Below are 17,404 nucleotides of genomic sequence, written 5' to 3' on the forward strand. Positions count from 1 at the left end.
ACGCAGAAGCCGACGTCATGCCCTTGAGCCAGCCCACCTTGACGCTGCCTCGAACTTGTGCTTATAGTCAGACTTCCTACAACGATTCACGAACTTGAATATCGACAACGCCATTCCTCCCTCAGCCTCACCATGTCTGGACTAGAGAAAGCCCTCTTCAACCTCAAGGTGCGTCCCGCGCAAAGGCCACCTCCATCTCTTCTTCTTCCTCCTCCCCGCCCGCCCGGCGCACACTAACTCCGTCCACCACGCGCAGTTCACAGCCAAGCAGCTCAACCGCCAGGCCGCCAAAGCCAGCAAAGATGAACAAACCGAGAAGGCGAAGCTCAAGAAGGTACGTCTGGCCTTTCCCCCTCCTCCCCCTCGCCTTGCCTCCCCCCCCCCGCTGACTCGTTCTGTCCAGGCCATATCGCAAGGCCACAACGACATCGCCAAAATATACGCCGGCAACGCCATTCGGAAAAAGAACGAAAACTTGCAGCTTCTCACTCTCGCCAGCCGAATCGATGCCGTGAGCTCGCGAGTCCAGACTGCTGTTACCATGAGGAGTGTGACCGGCAGCATGGCGAATGTGGTGAGGGGTATGGATCAGGCGATGAAGAGCATGGATTTGGAAAAGGTGAGAGAAGGATCGGGTCGTAAAAGACCCGCTGTTACACAAGGAAGAGAAAAGAAATAGAATTTGCTGATCAGGGATTTATCAGATTTCCGCTGTCATGGACAAGTTCGAAACGCAATTCGAGGACCTCGATGTTGCGACAGGATACTACGAAACTGCGACTTCGTCTGCCACTGCTACCGGGACTCCTCAGGAGGATGTGGATAGGTTGATGAATCAAGTTGCCGACGAGGCGGGCGTGGAATTGAGCCAGGAGATGGCCGGAGCTACGCCCGCGAAGGGGATACAAGCTCCCGCGCAGCATGAGGAGGAGCGGGAGGATAAATTGGGAGAGAGATTAAGGGCATTGAGAAGTTAAAGAGTGGGCGGGACATGGAGGTGTGCTCAAGGTAGGCTGGATAAGTGAATGAGGCGTTTTTCTTTTTCTGGAGCGGAGTAGTAGCGGTACCTACCTGAGATTCCATGATGAAGTCATGATTGGATGATCTCGGCGCGTGGAGTGAATACGGTATGTATGGTGGAGATGAATTATCAATTCTCTTTTTCTTTAGTCTTGTACTTCTATTCTACTCTGTGGAAGCCTGAAGTGAAGTCGCTAAAAAACAATGAACATTGGCAACGTTTACATGCCTGTATTCAATGCAAGCAAGTGGACCTGCTACCTACTACCTAACATGTCGACATCTCAGCCATTGAACACATACATGTACATCTGGATCGGGGAGTCGGACAAGGTCGTTCGTCATCATCATTTCGCCGGGCTGAGGTGGAGATTTATTTATCTATTTATTGTTCCCTGAATACCATGACTTTGATGACGGGAGCCTGAGTGAAAAAAAGATGGAGAGACATCTCCTCGGCAGGGCGACTTGAGAGGGGCAAAAAGAAATGGAAATCAAAAGTCAGGTACATGAACTGCACTGCAGGGTGTATCAAAACACCTGTATCTGTGTAAATTACAACTCAACAAACCGACTTTGTTCAACAAGTCACACACTGAACATTTTATCTTGGACATACCCAGTCATCTCTACCTCCTAGGACGGACCATATCGGCTCTCCCAGCTAGACTAGACATTAGTGGCAGTCGAAGCCACAGACTCCTCAGCCGTAGAATCCGGCATGTAGAATCGTAGCGAAGTGCTCGCATGCCATTCGGCCTCTCGGGGACCATCACAAAGGGCACATCCAATCGGTTCAGGCGGCCATCTGGCACCGATACTTGCATCGTCCTCCTTACCCACATGAGCTGTCAACTCGATAGGAATTTTTCGCATGTGTGCATCTTCGAGAACTTCGGCGGCGCGATCTAGCTGCGCAGCCAGACTGTCAAAGAGATCTTGTAAACGGGAGATGCGAGCGGGGATGCCTTCTGCTGTGATATCACGCAAAACTTTCGGCACGTCGGACAAGAGACCGAGACTATCGTCGAGATGCTTGGCGTAGTTTTCCCAGATATCTCCGCCCTCTTTGAGATAGTACATTGCTGCATGGCCGTTGAGTCTGGCAGTGTCGCTGAAGTTGTAACCGCCGCGAAGAAATTTGGCGCGCGTTTGCACCTCGCATGACGAAGCGTCATCCGTCCCTTTGAACCATTTGGACCACCATTTGGACCATATGGACGGTTCGACTTTGCGGGCTTCAATCTGGTAGCAGAGTTGCGTTACAGCAGAATCGGCCTGTCGCAGATTCCACTTGAAGACGCTGTAGTTGCCTACGAGTTGACGGTAGACTGTCTGCAATTCACCAGCTTCGTCGGAGAGAACCCGGGCAATCACTTCTCGGCGTCGGAGATGGGTTTCTAGGTCTGCGAACGCTTGAGTAACGATGGGATAGTCCCAGTCACCGGGAATTGCCTCAATGATATTGTTTTCCCACAGAGTCCGCGTTGCCGGTCGCAGGACCTGAGCGACTTGCCTGCAGCCTCTGAGCTTCTCGGCGAGGGTACGCGTTTGTGCATATGCTAATCCCTTCTTCATAGCTGCACGCGAGAGTCTGCACATCCGCTTCTCGACCGATTCTGCACGCTCTATGAGGCTCGTGCCTTTGCTAATAGGATGAGCGTAATTTTGTGCTAATTCTCTGCTTCAGTGTTAGTCTGCGGAATAGAAACTTCGCATGGGCGAGAAAAGGGTTCAAGCAGACTTACTGCAGCTCGGGTTCCGGCGACGCATTCATCAGCTCTTCCCACGACTGGGCGCCCAAAACTGTGCGGGAAATGGTTTGCTTCACGGTGAAAGCTAGTCCCGTTGACTCCTGCTCATTGCACACACCGTCGACGGACAACGCGGAGTTGGCAATAAGAGGAATATGTTTCGTGCCCAGAGGGTCGACCAGAATTCGAGATGCTGCAGCCTGGCTATCTCCCTTGACGTAACGGAAGGAGACGTAGTACTTGAAGTACAGAAAATCGACAGGTGCGCTCACCGGCAGATCCAGCAGCACGTACACCTGACGCAACAGCAGTGCTTGCACGACAGCTACCATCAATTTCGGAATAGTCCACTTGAAAGCTCTCCAGAGATTTCGCCGCATGCGCTGAAATGGCGTGTTGTCTGGCGCAAAACTACCGTGAGCGGATCCATTGTTTGAGGGAGGATCAGAATCACCACCAGAGTGCGAGCCTGGCGGAGGACTACCATGTGACGATCCATCGTTTGACGGGGGAGGATCAAAATCAGAGTCCGGATCTGGCGGAGGACTACCATCAGTGCCCGAGGGGGAAAGGTCATCGTCACCAGAGTTCGAAGCCGGGTTTGATGAATCAGCTCGGTAGAGAGGTGCTGTCATGCCACTGGAAAGACCATGTTGCGATGCTGGAGCATCCCGCGTTGTACTAGCAGAAGGTGCCCGCCGTGCAGTTCTGGTCGCCGCTAGACCCCTGAGCAGTGGAGAGCCTGGGTTAGTCAGATACGACTGACGAGTTCTTGGCGCCATGCTGGTATCTCTGGTGCGTCAAGTGTCAAGTAGGTAGCTAGAGAATTCATGAAGTTTTTGGTAGGTTTCTTTCTCGAAAGTCGTCGCTGGCCATATTTGCTGCAGTGAAATTTTCTTTATTGTTCTTTTCTTGTCGTCAAAAGGACAATAGGACATGACCGGATGCAGAATTTTCTGAGCAGAAAACATGCTTTCTTTCGCTTACCTTTGTTCAAATTACGAGCTTATGCGGAGGGAGTCACCGATGAGGACGAGTATGGCAGTATGCTAACAGTGCGTGAATGCCACCGTCCTGCGTCTGCACATCAACAGTTGACGCTCGCCTCCGCTCCGCCATCTGTGAGACGACAATGCCGTCGATGGGTGTCACGAGGCGGGCGGAGTGGGAGAGCGGCGAGGGGAGAGGGCGGTGTGATGGTGAGGGTCAGTGTGAGGGTGAGGGAGGAAGAGCGAGAGAGACAACACGGGAACGAGAGGAAGAGAAAGAGACAGAAGCGGATAGAACCGCATCGGTCCGTCACCTTCCACAACAGCACAGCTCTTCTCTCCAGTCATCATGACGATTTCGCCTTCACGCGCCAGAAAAGCAGATCCACTGTTGAGTTCATCGTGACAGGTACAGAAGGAAGGCGCTTGGTATAGAACTGCTCACCCACGCACGCACCGTAAGTACGAGAGACAACACTACCAACCTCTCTCTCTTCCTCTTCTCTTCCTCTTTCTTCCTCATCACACAATCCACCCTCTATACCATACCACCAACACCAGTTCCATCATGTACGGACCACGAGCAGCCACACGCGCGACGCGTGCAGTTCGCAGCTCTGCCACCTCCACCCGCTCGGCCACCGCACGCAATGTGCCTCGACGGACCTTTGCAGACTCTGCGCCTTCACCAGCAGGGTCTGCCAACGCAGGCGGTGTCAGTCATGGCGTTACCGGTGGGCTCATTGGCGGCACCGCTGTGCTGGGAGCTGGCTACCTGTACTACCACTTCTCTGGCGCGAAAACTCTCGTCAACACTGCACACCAGGCCAAGAGTTACAGTGATAGCGTGGCAGATCAGGTCAAGCAGCAGCTCCAGGAGCTGAAGCCTGAAGGAGACGATGTTCTAGGCGCCATTCGCCAGGTGGCAGAAAAGTACGCTTCCTTCGTCCCTGGCGGCCGTCAATTCGTGGATACTTCTTTCAAGGACCTCGACGCGATCAAGAGCAAGCACGAAAAGGAGTTCAACGAAATTGCACACGCCACCTACAACGAGCTGCGAGACACCGCCAATAAGAACGGTGCTAGCATCCAGACGATGAATGACATCTGGACAATCCTCTCCAAGAGACTGGGACAGCTCGCCGATCTTGCTGGAGATGCCTCACAGCAGATCTTAGAAAACCATCCAGAGTTGAAGGAAAAGCTAGGAGGTCAATTCGACCAGCTCAAGTCGCTCGGAGATAGGCTCGGGCCAGAGGCCAAGAAGCAGGCAGATGACACCTTCAAGCAAGTGTCCGATATTGTCAAGTCTGGAGCGACTCCTGATGCTGCCACTCGTGCCTACAAGTTGCTACAAGAGAAGACACAAGAGCTGAAGAAGCTTGGTGACAAGAGCTGGGAGACGGGGTATGAGCAGATCAAGCCGTATCTCGAAAAGAACTCTCAAGTGAAGGATTTTGTCGAGAAGAACATGGACGCGATGAAATCGGGCAATGTAAGGGACGTGATTGAGAAGGTGAAGTCTGCAGTCCAGAGTGGGAGTACGAAGGACCTCGAGCAATACGTGCAGGAGTAAGTGTCGGCGTTCGCAATGAATGAAAGCGACAGAAAGTTAACGTGGTTCTGCAGGGGCAAGAAGAAGGCTGATCAGTACACCAATGGCGGCGTCTCCAGCTGGCTCGAGGCTCTGCCCAATGGAGGTCAGATCTTGCCACAGCTGATGAAGCTCAAAGAGGCAGCCGAGCAAAAGCGTCCCGAGGCGCAGAAGCTCGTCAAGGAGACGATTGATGAGATTTCGAAAGTTCTGGAGAAGAAGTCCAAGGAAGCCGAGGAGCTTGCGAAGAAGTGATGATGATGATGAAGAAGAACGAAAACAGAGGGAGAAAAGCAGCCAATGGGCAACTTGTACAGTAATGTATTAGACATGGCCGCCAGTTGCGGCCTCATGACTTGTATGATGGAAGCGTTTATGGCATGGAGTAATAGCAGAAGAAAAGTTTGAACAAACATGCGCGTCCGCGTGGGTATTCCTTTCGACATGATGGTTGTGTGTGTGTGAGAGAGAGAGAGAGAGGGAGAGAAGATGAAGATCAGCGGCTCTCCATTATTTTCTTGCAAGTCAAGTGAAAAGACGGCTAGAAGATCAAATCATTGGCATTCTTTTCTGGGGGGGTATCATCTCATAGCTGTACACCGGTAGTACCTAGTGCGCGCGCGCATCACACACCGAGCTGAAACAAAAAGAAAGAAAAAAAGAAGTAAAAAAGAAGCAAGAGAGGGGGAGAAATAGACAGAGAGGCTTCCCTTCCCTTCTTCTCCGCTCTCGCTCGCTGTTGCTCTCACTCTCACTCTCGCGAGCGGGCGCAGACGCGCCCAATGGTATCACATCGTTCCGACCCGAAAAGGAAAGAAAAAAAAAGCAACCATGAACGCCGGGCCACCACCATCACCACCACCACCAACGAAACTCCAAGGAAAGGTTCTTCTCTCTCTCTCTCTCTCTCTCTCTCGCGTCTCATAGTACAGCGGCATCCCGTCCCAGACTGTTTCATTCCATTCCATTTCATTCCTCATTTCCTTTTTTGTTCTTCTTCTTCCTCGCAAATCTTGACCCACTTTCAATCCCAGTCCAAGCGTGAAAGCATCAATGTTTCGAATTGATTGAATCATTCATTCATTCATGAACAAGTCCACACCCAACTCAACTCCTCTTAAACAACTGATCATCCCACCCCAAACTCCCACCCTCCAAACTGCCTCCACTCAACGCATCAATTTCCGGCAAAGTAGGCATAGGATGATCCTTGAATCTCTTATGCTCGGGACCATTTTCGTCGAGGACATCCAAATTTCCCGCGTCTTCGGCGGCAGTGGGCATGCCGAAGATTTGGCTTTTGCGTTTGACGGAATTGAACCATGTGCTCGAACGCTTCTTGCGCAGTAGAGCGGAAGTGGAAGTGGTCGCTGTTGCTGCGGAGGCGGTGGAGGGGCGTGGATGGGGCTCGTGGGAGAAGCGGGAGGAGGGTGGTGGGGCCATGCAGGAGGTTGCGGTGGACATGAGACTGGGTGATTGGGCACGGTAGGAGGAAGAGGAGGAAGAGAAGATGTGTTGGTAGGAGGAGGAGGATGGTGGTGGTGGTGGTGCAGCTCTTCCTCCTGCTACTGCTGCTTGGTAGTTGCCATGTGAAGTGTCGGGTCTCAGGCTGAGAGAGGCGCGGGAGCTGCTGAAGGATTGTCGCAAGCTGGTCAGACTGAACAGGCGACGTACGGGGGCTCGCTGCTGATAGCTGTGCGAGTGTTCCATGATGGGCGGGGCAGCAGCAGTGGTGGTGGATGGTGTGAGTGGTGTGAGTGGTGAGTGCAGACTGTCTGCTGCGATGGATGTGCTGATGCCGTTGGTGTCGATGGAGGAGGTCTTATGGAAGCTTGCTCTCTCAGCTTCGGGAGTGGGCGGCCAGGTGCCTGGTGAAGTAGTCCAATCGTGGGCCGGGTGGGAAGACAAGGGACCACCGCCCGGCGTGGGTGGGCGTGATAAGCGAGGCCTGTTGTTCTGGCTGCTGCCACCTCTACCGCTAGATGGTGGGCGGGATGGCGGAGGGCTGTCAAGTGGCGCAGGAACAGAACAGTCGAGGGGTTCCCGTTGTACCGAAAGGACGTAGCTCTCCCGAGGGCGCGAAGGCGCATTGGGGCTTGTTGGTATGGAGGCCATTGGAGGAGAAAGTCGCGTGGAGGATTTGGTGAGTGACGATGATGTCGTGGACGACAAGCTGAAAGTACCTAGTACAGCGGCAGTAGTACAAGCACTACAGGCAGGCTACAGGTGTTGGGTGTACAGTACAGCATGCACACTGCACTGACTGCAGCAGTACGACAGCCCAACCTCTCCCGAGTCCCTTTCTCTCTGCGCAGCTGCAGCTACAGCACAGCAACAGCACACACACTATTGCCCTTGGCGGTAGTCTTTATAACACGAGTACCGACTAGGACTAGGACCTGAACCTGACCGTGTTCGTTCTGCTGCGGGGTTGTACTGTAATCTTCGACTGGGATGCCAGATTGAGATATTCTTATACCTCCGTAGTGTACTGTGTAATAAGTATCGTGATGAGTGAGGCTGTCCGCTAGGTATGTACCTTACCCACTTCCACAAAAAGGGGGTTTTGAGGGAAGAAGGGGGGGATGCAAACCGTTCTTCAGACTTACGGTATAGGAGAGAGAGCGGAGAAAAAATGTCCTATTCCGCCCGAGACACGGCTTTTCTTATCCAATGTTGTTGTTGATGTTGATGTTGTGAGGCGGAATAGTGAATTTAATGTTTCGCGAACAACACGCGCCGGGCACGCGAAGACGGGAACGCTAGTCAGCACGGTTTACACTTTACCTTATAGTTTATACCTTATCATGCAGCTTATGACGCAGAGTTCAGGAGCCGACTCACGACCTGCAGCGGGGCAGCTCAGCCGTTGGAGTCTTCGAAGAGTTTCTTCTTCGTGTGTCCAACCAGCTTCATGGGAGAAAAGGAACTGATATGTATCATGTTTGGTATCGCGTGTGTATTTGTAATTTTCTTTTTATTTCTTCTCTGCCCAAGACGCCCCGCTTTTCTGGTAGCCATCATATTTTCCATCTCTACATCTACCTAGGAGGTACCTTATCTAGGTATGATCGTATGGATCGACCATGTTGTCATCCTCGCCTGCAATCATGAACCTCCGCGACCACCTACCCTGTTCAACGCTTCGACTTGCATCTTGCTGAGCTCAATCTGGGGCAGAGGCGTGGCCTCCTTCTTCGTCGGTGCCGCCATGAAGTCTCGAGCTACAAGAAAGGATAAATAGGCACCTGTCGCCTCTGGAGTCACCGTTGCCGGAGTTTCTATTCCCCCAACTGTAGCATCGGCTCTCAATGCAGCCTGTGCCTTGCGATCATCCACATTCGGAGCCTTGGTCGCTGCGGGCAAATCGCCCGTGACCATGTGGTAGAGTCCCAAGAGTGCGAGCTCGTCCGGACCTTCATGTCCTGCTTCGACGTATGCCTCAATCTTTCGTGCCCACGTGGAGTACGACTCCACAGGGCTGTCGTACCCATACTTCTCCAGCGCTCCCAGATACTCGTTGAATGTGGGCCGAGGATGTGCGTCAACAAATGCGACTGAGCCGGGCTCGCCATGGAACGACGCCGCCGTGATGAGTCTCGCAACTCTCGTGACGGGAACCATGTTGATGGTGTTTTCCATGTCTGGTCGAGCCCCAACTTGAACACAACCCTTGAGCATACGCACGAGAAAGTCATCGGTGTTGGAAACTCCCGTCTTCGGATCGCCCATCACGTAGCCAGACCGTACAATGACCGCGTTGAGACCGCGTGTCCCGGCTTCGCGGATGATTTGTTCAGATACCCATTTCGACTGACCATATCCGGTGCCGAGTCCTTGTCGACTCCCTTCGAGCGGATCGCTCTCGAGAATAGGCTGCCCAGCATCAGATTGCTGCACGTAATGTTCAGTGTCGACAGCACTCGTCGAGCTAATGAATGTCAATCGCTTGCTCTTGCCGCTGGCGCACAGTTTGATCGCTTCGATTGTACTCGTGACATTCGCAGCTCGAAGGCTTTCGTATGGCATGAGCCAATGCACCCGAGCGCCATTGTGGATGACAAGATCAGCCTCTTCGGCCACTTTCTTGTAGTCAGCGTCGCTGAGTCCAAGCTTGGGCTTCTCTAGGTCTCCGATGACAACTTCCAGCTTTCCTTCCGTTGCCCACGAGTCTTGCCAAAGGCCGTAGGCAGTGCACGTTCTGCGGATTCGCTCAAGGCCTTCGGCCTGTGATGGAGCACGGACGTGGGCATAGACATGATTGGGAGTGTTACGCATCAAAGCGTCGCTCAGCACGTATGCACCCAGAAAACCGGTGGCACCAGTGAGAAAGATGTTGACGCCCTTCTCCGCGCTTCTCATTGGGCCTCCAGAAATCGTCTGGGGTAGTTGTGAGATCTGGTTTGGCAAGTCGTTGGCGTAGTGGAGTGTTTGCTCGACTTCCTCATCATCCTCGGCAGCATCCAGACGAAGACTGGTTGGGTTGATTGATCTGTCGATATACTTTGCCACCTTCTCGAGTGTGGGCTGCCCAGAAGCCATGATCGACATGGGAACATTGATGCCTTGCCACTTACGATTGATCTTGGGCACAATCTGTACTGTCATAATGCTGTCGCCCCCGAGATCATAGAAGCTCGTGTCTCGAGGCAGTGTCTCTGAAGTATGGTTGCGAGTCTTGAGGTGCTCCGCCCAGATCTTGGCCAGCTCTTTCTCGGTATCTGTTCGCTTTTCCAAGTCTGTAGCTTCTGGCAAAGAACCGAGCAAGTCCGCACGTTCGGGGAATGGCAACGCTCTCTTGTCGACCTTGCCATTGGGGTTCAATGGTAGTCGCAGCATTGGTATGAATAGTGTTGGTACTGCATAGGTGGGCAGCTTCTGCTTCAGCCTTTGGCGAGCATCCTGTGTAAGGAGGTCAAATATCTTCATGCGTTGAGCAATGCCATGAGTCTCCTTGGCCGACTCTCGTCTCCGAGGTCGAAGCCCTCCATTCGTGATGGGCTGTTTGCCTGCAGCTTCTTCCTGCTCAGCGTACCATTCTCTCCACTTGACCATATCGGGCACGTAGTATGAGACCAGAATCTGTTCTTCTTGATGATCGCGCCTGACCAACGTGACATTTTCGCGAATGAGTGGGTGCTGGCTGAGGTGAGTATCGATTTCTCCAAGCTCGATTCTGAAACCACGAATCTTGACTTGGTCGTCCGCACGACCGACACACTCCACATTACCATCCTGCATGTACCTTCCCAAGTCGCCAGACCTGTACATGCGGTCTCGTGGGCCCTTGTAGTGTTCTCTCCACGGCTCGGGCTGTCCAGCTGCCTCGACACGCTTTTGGTCCTCCTCTAGCCACTTTTTCGGGTCGACGAACCAGTTGGAAACGAATTTCTGGGAATTCTTCTCGGGATCGCCAAGGTACTCTTCTGCCAAACCACCTGCGCGGACGTAGATCTCTCCAATCTCTCCCACTTCGCACTGTCTTTCCTTCTTCTCACGATCTACCACGAGAAGCTGGACATCCATCATACCTGTTCCAGCAGGAATCACATCTCCCATCTTGTCCAGGTAGCTCGAGTCTTCATTGGCAGATGGGATTTCGTAGAAGCTGACCGCACGTTGGGTCTCGGTCGTCCCGTACATGTTTTTGATTCTGCAGTTCGGGGCAAGTTGTTGCAGCCGTCGACAATCGCGCTTGAGCAGGATATCTCCGACGAAGAATGCTCCATGTAGACTTGTAATCTTCGGCTCCAGACTACCGAGCAAGATTTGGCCCATGGCAGGAGTAAGATGCATTACTGAAATCTCATTGGTGCTTGCCCAATTGGCCAGTCTGTCGAATGTGATGTCTTCAGCCGGAGGCACGATCAAGCTGGCGCCAAGAAACAGAGGGGTGAAGATGTCACGCTGAATCGGATCGTGCGCAATGCCACTCAACATGGAGAAACGCTCCTTGTCTGTAAGATTGAAGCGCTTGGACATCCAAGGGAAGTAGTAGGCCAATGAGAAGTGTCTGCCCTTGACACCTTTTGGTCGTCCTTCAGAGCCAGATGTAAAGGACAATGTGGGAGTGCTATCAGGTCCGACAAGGACGCCGGGCAGCTCTTCTTTCAAGGCTTGCTGAGCTTGGAGACAGTCTTCGCCACCCTGAAGGGAGCCTCCCGTCACTGATCCATCGTCATGCAGCATCAATCCGGGCACTTCCGTTCTGAGGTTGAGGTTCGTGCTGATGTAGTTCCTGACAAGAGGCGCAAGTTCTCCAGCTTCCTGTTTCGCTTTTTCAATGCAGACCAGGGCCCGTGGTTGAGCAACCTCCAGATAGATGTTTTGCCTGTCAGCTGGGTACGCGGGATCGATGACACTGAACGTCGCGCCCGCCTTGAGCACACCCATGACAGCTACGACCAAATCCACGCCTCGGTAGGCATAGACCATGACCACTTCGCCGCGCTGGATGCCATTGCTGACAAGATGATGTGCCAAAACATTCGATGATTCGTTGATTGTCTTGTAGCTAAAGACGCGTTCAGGTGATGTTGAAGATGCCGTTTCAATGACACATGATCGTTCTGGGTGCTGTTTCGCATTGGCTGCAAAGATCTCATGGATTGCTCCTCGATAGTCCGACCAGTGAAGGTCAGACGTGGGGTCTGGGCGGACGTCTTTTTGGTCGGCAGGCATGATTGATGTGATATGTGACTGAACGTGAAGGGGTGGTATAGATATACGTCCCCGGTTACTGACTCATCTGATCTGAGCCAGGATGAATTTTCTTCGTCGTGCTTGGAAGCCGCTCTACCAATGGTGATGTTCCAGTGCACTAGCCAGGAGTACAAGTGGACGCGAATCTTTTTGTCTGTTTGAGGTGTTTTTTGCAAGTGAAGTTCATGAATATCAGAGCGATATCGCAACGCACGACATCATCTTCCACAGACCCAAAGCACTGACCAAATTTTTATAAAGATCAGCGGGCCGTTGCGCGAGCGGCCGAGAGAGGAGCTAGTTTTCCCAGCCACTTGAACAGCTCCCTAGCTTTATGCGGTACCGCAGGCATATATAAATCATCCTCTCGGCGCGTGAGAAGCATGTCCCCATCACCGCAGACATGGCGCCGGCAAGCGTCCATGGGCGGACTCAGCACGGCACTCGACCAGCCCGGCTAGTACGCTCGAGGCCGTCGACGAAGACAAAAGAGTCAAAGGAAGCTGGAGACGTGGCAACGACGCCCGATGTCGAAGAGGTGCGGCAAAAGCGAGCAGCATATTATAGCGAACCGGCCATCGAGCGGCGACGAGCCACGCCGCTGTTGGGAGTGAGGCCATCATCGAAGAGCAAAAGGAGGACAGAGACAACGACAGTGCCCAAGTCAAGGTCCAGCGAGCAGAAGAAGAGACGGAAGCGAACAAGCAGTAGTGGCCACAAGCCAGACAGCCACAACGCAGATGCAGACGGCTATGTCTACGATGCGGCGCTCACACCGCAAGAGGCAGGGTCAGCAAGACGAAGCGCTGGTGTGCAGCGGAAGTCGAAGCACACGACTTCCACGAGTGCGCGTGAGGTCCCGTCGATTGTGGACGATGAGCTCACCCCCAACGATAGCATATCCCAAGTAGGTCTGAATCCTGCTCCGCAAAGGACAAAGTCAAACATCTCCCGCTCGTCTGCTCAGCGGAATCTGGGGGCTGCGAGGCTTGCAACTGTCTCTGAACAAGCAGATGAGCAAAAGAGTCCTCCCAAGCCATCCAGGCAGCAGAGAAGATCGTCGTCCATCTTTGATTCCCTTCTTCGACGCCACTCCACTGCGGCCATACCAACGCGTCCTCCCCGACTAGTAGAGTGCTTGACCTGCGGCTCGGACGACATACCCTCCACGCAAACCGCCAAACTAAGCTGCACTCACCGCATGTGTCACGACTGTCTCAAGCGTATATTCGAGATGTCCGTGACTGATCCTGCCCATATGCCACCGCGCTGTTGTACAAAAGACCACATTCCTCTGAAGCACGTGGAGAAACTCTTCGACCTCAAGTTCAAGGTTCTCTGGAATCGCAAATACCAAGAATATCATACCAAAAACCGAATTTATTGTCCCACCCCAAAGTGTGGTGAGTGGATCAAACCATCTCACATTTCCTCGTCCAAAGGACGCAAGTACGCACAGTGTCCTCGTTGTAGCACCAAGGTGTGCACATTATGCAACGGGAAACTGCACAAATCGTCCGACTGCCCCCAAGATCCCGAGATTGCCAAGCTTGTTGCCCAAGCCAAGGAGAAAGGATGGCAGACGTGCTACAGCTGTCATGCAATGGTGGAGCTGAAAGAAGGTTGCAATCACATGACTTGTCGCTGTCTCGCAGAGTTCTGCATGATTTGCGGGAGTAAATGGAAAAGCTGTGAATGCCCTTGGTTCAACTATCGGGACTTACCCGATCCGGATCGTTTGACCAACATGCGTGTGCCAGAGGAGGTTCGAGTCGTATATCAGAGGGTCATGGACGCTGCTGGTATACCAGTACCACCACCAAATGCCGCAGCAGCAGCACCACCACCACCAACACCGCATGCTCGCGCTCGGCCTGTTTCGACGTACGACGAAGAGCTCGCGCAACGCCGAAGACAAGAACGTCTTGACGCTGATCTAGCACGCCGACTACAACTGGGACTCATTCTCAACCCTGAGGACGGAGAGGAAGCTGGGCGGCCCCGGGATCGTCATCGGGAGGCTAACATCGCAGCATGGGGACTGGACAATGATGAAGCTGGGCTGAATGACAATTTCGTCACGAATGCGGCGAATGTCGTGATGAGTGCGTTTGGAGACGCCACCCTGGGACGGAGAGGCGACAGGGAATCTGGTAGGCGACGTAGAGCACGGCAGACTGCGCAAGGCTCCACCGATGCAGGTCTTGCGCCGAACTTCTTGGGCGATGAAAGCGTGTTGGGTGTGGGGCCATCTCCGAGGAGATTTGGGCGATGAATGTACGTACGACTTGATGATTGATGCTACACGATCATCATACTGTATGTTTGGAGAATCTCCGTTCAAGCAAGTTCTCGATTCGCATCATTTCCCATCACCTAGTTCTCTTCCAACTCCACCACATCCCACGTCAAACCTCCATGCGTAATCTTACCGCCCAATTGCAACCGGTCAAATTCCATAGCCACACCACACGGCAAGAAAAAATCTCCCATGCGGAAACTCCGCTTCCAATTCTCCTTTGCCGTCCACTCCCACCTCTCCAACGTAATCTCTTCCCCAATTCTCATCAACCCTTGACAAAACTGTCCCAGTCGAATTACCATTCCTCTCATCTTTTCCTTTTCCTTCTTCTCTTCCCCTTCTCCCTTCTCCCCCTCTTCAGACTCCATCACCAACACGGCACATTTCACCCCACTACCACCACCATCCATCTTCTTTTCTCCTCCTTCCTCTGCACACCTCAACCCCACCACATCCCTCCACATCTCCTCATAGTCTTCCATTTTCCCCGTCTGCGAATTCATCATCGTCCCCTTTTCCAGCGTGCGACCAGTTTCTTCTTTATCAGATCCAGGAAACATGAATCCTTCATCAACTACATTCTCTGCTTCTGTAGTGCGAGAATCAATCCAGTGTTTCCAGGTGGATTTGAAGAGTGGAGAACCATCTTGGACGTGGTGCGTTATTTGAGATGAGGATGTTCCTGCAAAGGCCCAGTCGAGGTGGGAGAGGGGGAGGATTGCTATGTGAGGTATGTTTTAGTTGGTTTGTACAGTTAAGTAAGTGGTGGTGGGTGATGGGGTTGGTTTTGTTGTGGCCTTTTGTTTTTGCTTTTGAAACGTTTTTTATTCTTGTTTCTTTTCTTTTTATATATGTTTTAATTATTTTTGTTTTTTTGTTTTTTTTTCAACTGACCTGCATCTTTGGCGACATCGGAAACGGGTTCTCGCCCATTTTTCAAGACTCGGATGTCGACGAAGCGGTTTGCACTTGAAGTGAGGACAAGTGTTGAAGTCGGTTCCTCTGCTGCGGAGGTGGATGGCATGCGAATGAACTCGCGGATCGAGATGTGTGGCGCCATTGTTGAGACGCGAAATCGCGACTATGTTGACGTTGGTGATGGTTGATGATTGTGAAAGTTGGAAGTGCAAGATTGTGAGTTACGTAATAGGCAGAAGGTACGAGTGAATTGTGGCCGTCACTAGGTATTTACATTTGGCAATCTATTTAACGAACGACATGTGCAAGCAATCATTCATACTATGTACAAAGTATCTGTATATACAATTCATTCATCTCTATGTACTCGTCCAATCTCGTCATAATTTTCAAGTCGTTGCTCGCGCATTGAGTGTCTCTAGTCTTGATCAGTCATGCCACTGCTAAGCTCGCCGGTCCTGGGAGATGCTCAGCAGACATCTCAGGCACTGGTGGCAAATCTTCCATAGGTGCAGTGTCGAATGGATCGCACTCTTCGTGAGCAGGAGTGGGAGGAATGGCCCCGAGAGTATGCGCCTGGAAGCTGTTGGTGAAGGGGTTCTTGGAGAAGGAGTTGCTATTGAACGAGTTGCTATTGAAAGAGTTGCTGTTGAACGCAGCAGCATTATTCATCGAGGCCGGCAGGCTGGTGGGGCAACCGGCACTCACACTGCTCCGGACATGCGTGGGAGTGCGATACACTGGTGATGGACCACTGACCGAATTTCTGTGCTGGAGGGCGCCTGCGCTGACTGTGCTCGATTGTCGCGACGATGGAGCCTGAGCGTTCGTGCCCTGGAACGCAGTTGAGAGCCTTCGGAAGACAGAGCTGCCAGCACTTGCTATGCTGAGCGAGCGTGGGGCTTCACACGGCTCGTGAGTGTCGAGCATGTAGTACACTCCCTTCAAGCCAGTGTTGGCGGCAATGACGGAGGCTTTGACAGTATTCCAGCTCTCTTCGAGGCGAATGAAGTCATCCATCTTCTGGTCCATACTGTCGAGTTGCTTCATGACCACCTCAACACAGTCTGCGATGAGAGTGAGGCCAGTGATGAAGACATCCGCAGCCTGATCTTGGGCCACTGCAGCAGGCTGCTCGTGGATGAGAGCAAGGGCTGAGTTGCACAACTTGTCGATGGCCATTTCTGCCATGTTCTTCTGCATGGTGATATCGACATAGAGTTTGGACCGGTCTGCTTGCTTACTATCCTCGTCTCTCATAGCATTCTTTACGTTGTTGTAGACGTTGAGAAATGCGTCTTGGTGTACGTAGGCCATACCGCCGTTGAGGTTATCCATGGCAGCCATGACTGTATCTGCTTCGTCTCCAAGCGTGGCTGAGAGCTCTGCGAAGTGGTTGGTGCCCTCCATCATGCCCGCCGCTTGGAGGTGCTTGAAAAAGCTGAAATCTCCGCTGCGACTCGCAGTATGAAGGTTGTGTCGGACAAGCGCAATGCGCTGCGTCCAGTGTAGTTGCTTCACATTCCCGGTTAACATTTCGATAGTGTGCTAGGAGTTGTATAGCGTCACAGTGGAATGGTAGATGAGTCGGGCTGGGAAAACAACAAGTATGTATAGTCACAATATATCGGGATCGGCGTGGCACACGGGATGGATAGACCTGAAGGTATATCCTTGCCGGCTTCATTGTCGTCCCCGCAAGGGTCTCCAAGGTCTGGAAGGTCGACATTCAGGCCGGCAAAGATCTGAGCGTACTGTACCCGAGTGCTCGTTCGATGCGGTCGTGCTTACCACATGCTTTAGGGAAATAGACAGATGGACCCCGTCCTGATCCAGTATCACGCAGTCGGTAGCGAGGAATGGGTGTGGCATCCAGGACGACGGGTCTTTGTGCAGCAACTGGTCGCGGTAGTCCTCGCGTGCACATTCCACGGCATAGAAGAGTCGCTGCTGGCTGGACAATGCTGGCTTTGTTCAACATGTCGTACACCAGCCAGGCTACTGGAAATGGCAATTGCGGGTGACGCAATCAAGTGCTGCCAAAGGATGGAGTGAACGGAGGCATGTCCGGGAAGACTGGATGATGCCGTTGCCGTACTTGGAGTTCTCTTCATCATACCTACAT

The 17,404-nt window shown here is 52.6% G+C and overlaps 8 protein-coding genes across 8 annotated transcripts; 3 read left to right on the forward strand and 5 right to left on the reverse strand.

Moving 5' to 3' along the window:
• Positions 1 to 79: 79 nt before the first annotated feature.
• On the forward strand, positions 80 to 1,236 carry SEPMUDRAFT_150224 (vacuolar protein sorting protein 46). The gene is made up of 4 exons (XM_016906028.1): positions 80 to 168; positions 257 to 334; positions 404 to 619; positions 705 to 1,236. The coding sequence occupies exons 1-4, from the start codon at positions 133 to 135 to the stop codon at positions 975 to 977; spliced, it is 603 nt and encodes a 200-aa protein (XP_016759363.1). The 5' UTR covers positions 80 to 132; the 3' UTR covers positions 978 to 1,236.
• Positions 1,237 to 1,570: 334 nt separating this feature from the next.
• SEPMUDRAFT_150225 (uncharacterized protein) lies at positions 1,571 to 3,912 on the reverse strand. The gene is made up of 2 exons (XM_016906029.1): positions 2,769 to 3,912; positions 1,571 to 2,701 (listed from the first exon to the last, which is right to left on the reverse strand). Exons 1-2 carry the CDS (start codon positions 3,554 to 3,556, stop codon positions 1,690 to 1,692), a joined length of 1,800 nt encoding a protein of 599 aa, XP_016759364.1. The 5' UTR covers positions 3,557 to 3,912; the 3' UTR covers positions 1,571 to 1,689.
• Positions 3,913 to 4,236: 324 nt separating this feature from the next.
• SEPMUDRAFT_150226 (uncharacterized protein) lies at positions 4,237 to 5,767 on the forward strand. The gene is made up of 2 exons (XM_016906030.1): positions 4,237 to 5,335; positions 5,393 to 5,767. The coding sequence occupies exons 1-2, from the start codon at positions 4,332 to 4,334 to the stop codon at positions 5,610 to 5,612; spliced, it is 1,224 nt and encodes a 407-aa protein (XP_016759365.1). The 5' UTR covers positions 4,237 to 4,331; the 3' UTR covers positions 5,613 to 5,767.
• A 163-nt stretch (positions 5,768 to 5,930) lies between these two features.
• SEPMUDRAFT_150227 (uncharacterized protein) lies at positions 5,931 to 7,779 on the reverse strand. The gene has a single exon (XM_016906031.1). The coding sequence runs from the start codon at positions 7,470 to 7,472 to the stop codon at positions 6,465 to 6,467; it is 1,008 nt and encodes a 335-aa protein (XP_016759366.1). The 5' UTR covers positions 7,473 to 7,779; the 3' UTR covers positions 5,931 to 6,464.
• Positions 7,780 to 8,307: 528 nt separating this feature from the next.
• On the reverse strand, positions 8,308 to 12,223 carry SEPMUDRAFT_88631 (large subunit of L-aminoadipate-semialdehyde dehydrogenase). The gene has a single exon (XM_016910479.1). It carries the CDS (start codon positions 12,036 to 12,038, stop codon positions 8,466 to 8,468), a length of 3,573 nt encoding a protein of 1,190 aa, XP_016759367.1. The 5' UTR covers positions 12,039 to 12,223; the 3' UTR covers positions 8,308 to 8,465.
• A 214-nt stretch (positions 12,224 to 12,437) lies between these two features.
• SEPMUDRAFT_150228 (uncharacterized protein) lies at positions 12,438 to 14,538 on the forward strand. Its single transcript, XM_016906032.1, has one exon. It carries the CDS (start codon positions 12,463 to 12,465, stop codon positions 14,332 to 14,334), a length of 1,872 nt encoding a protein of 623 aa, XP_016759368.1. The 5' UTR covers positions 12,438 to 12,462; the 3' UTR covers positions 14,335 to 14,538.
• Positions 12,438 to 15,431, reverse strand: SEPMUDRAFT_88638 (uncharacterized protein). Its single transcript, XM_016910480.1, has 3 exons — positions 15,256 to 15,431; positions 14,811 to 15,082; positions 12,438 to 14,723 (listed from the first exon to the last, which is right to left on the reverse strand). The coding sequence occupies exons 1-3, from the start codon at positions 15,419 to 15,421 to the stop codon at positions 14,436 to 14,438; spliced, it is 726 nt and encodes a 241-aa protein (XP_016759369.1). The 5' UTR covers positions 15,422 to 15,431; the 3' UTR covers positions 12,438 to 14,435.
• Positions 15,432 to 16,212: 781 nt separating this feature from the next.
• Positions 16,213 to 16,815, reverse strand: SEPMUDRAFT_47489 (uncharacterized protein; the record flags this gene model as incomplete). The annotated part of the gene is made up of 1 exon (XM_016909035.1): positions 16,213 to 16,815. A coding segment is annotated over one exon (603 nt), but the record flags the coding sequence as incomplete, so codon positions are not given.
• Between the last annotated feature and the right edge of the window lie 589 nt (positions 16,816 to 17,404).

The sequence above is a fragment of the Sphaerulina musiva genome (assembly GCF_000320565.1).
Source record: "Sphaerulina musiva SO2202 unplaced genomic scaffold SEPMUscaffold_7, whole genome shotgun sequence".
Classification (NCBI taxonomy): domain Eukaryota; kingdom Fungi; phylum Ascomycota; class Dothideomycetes; order Mycosphaerellales; family Mycosphaerellaceae; genus Sphaerulina; species Sphaerulina musiva.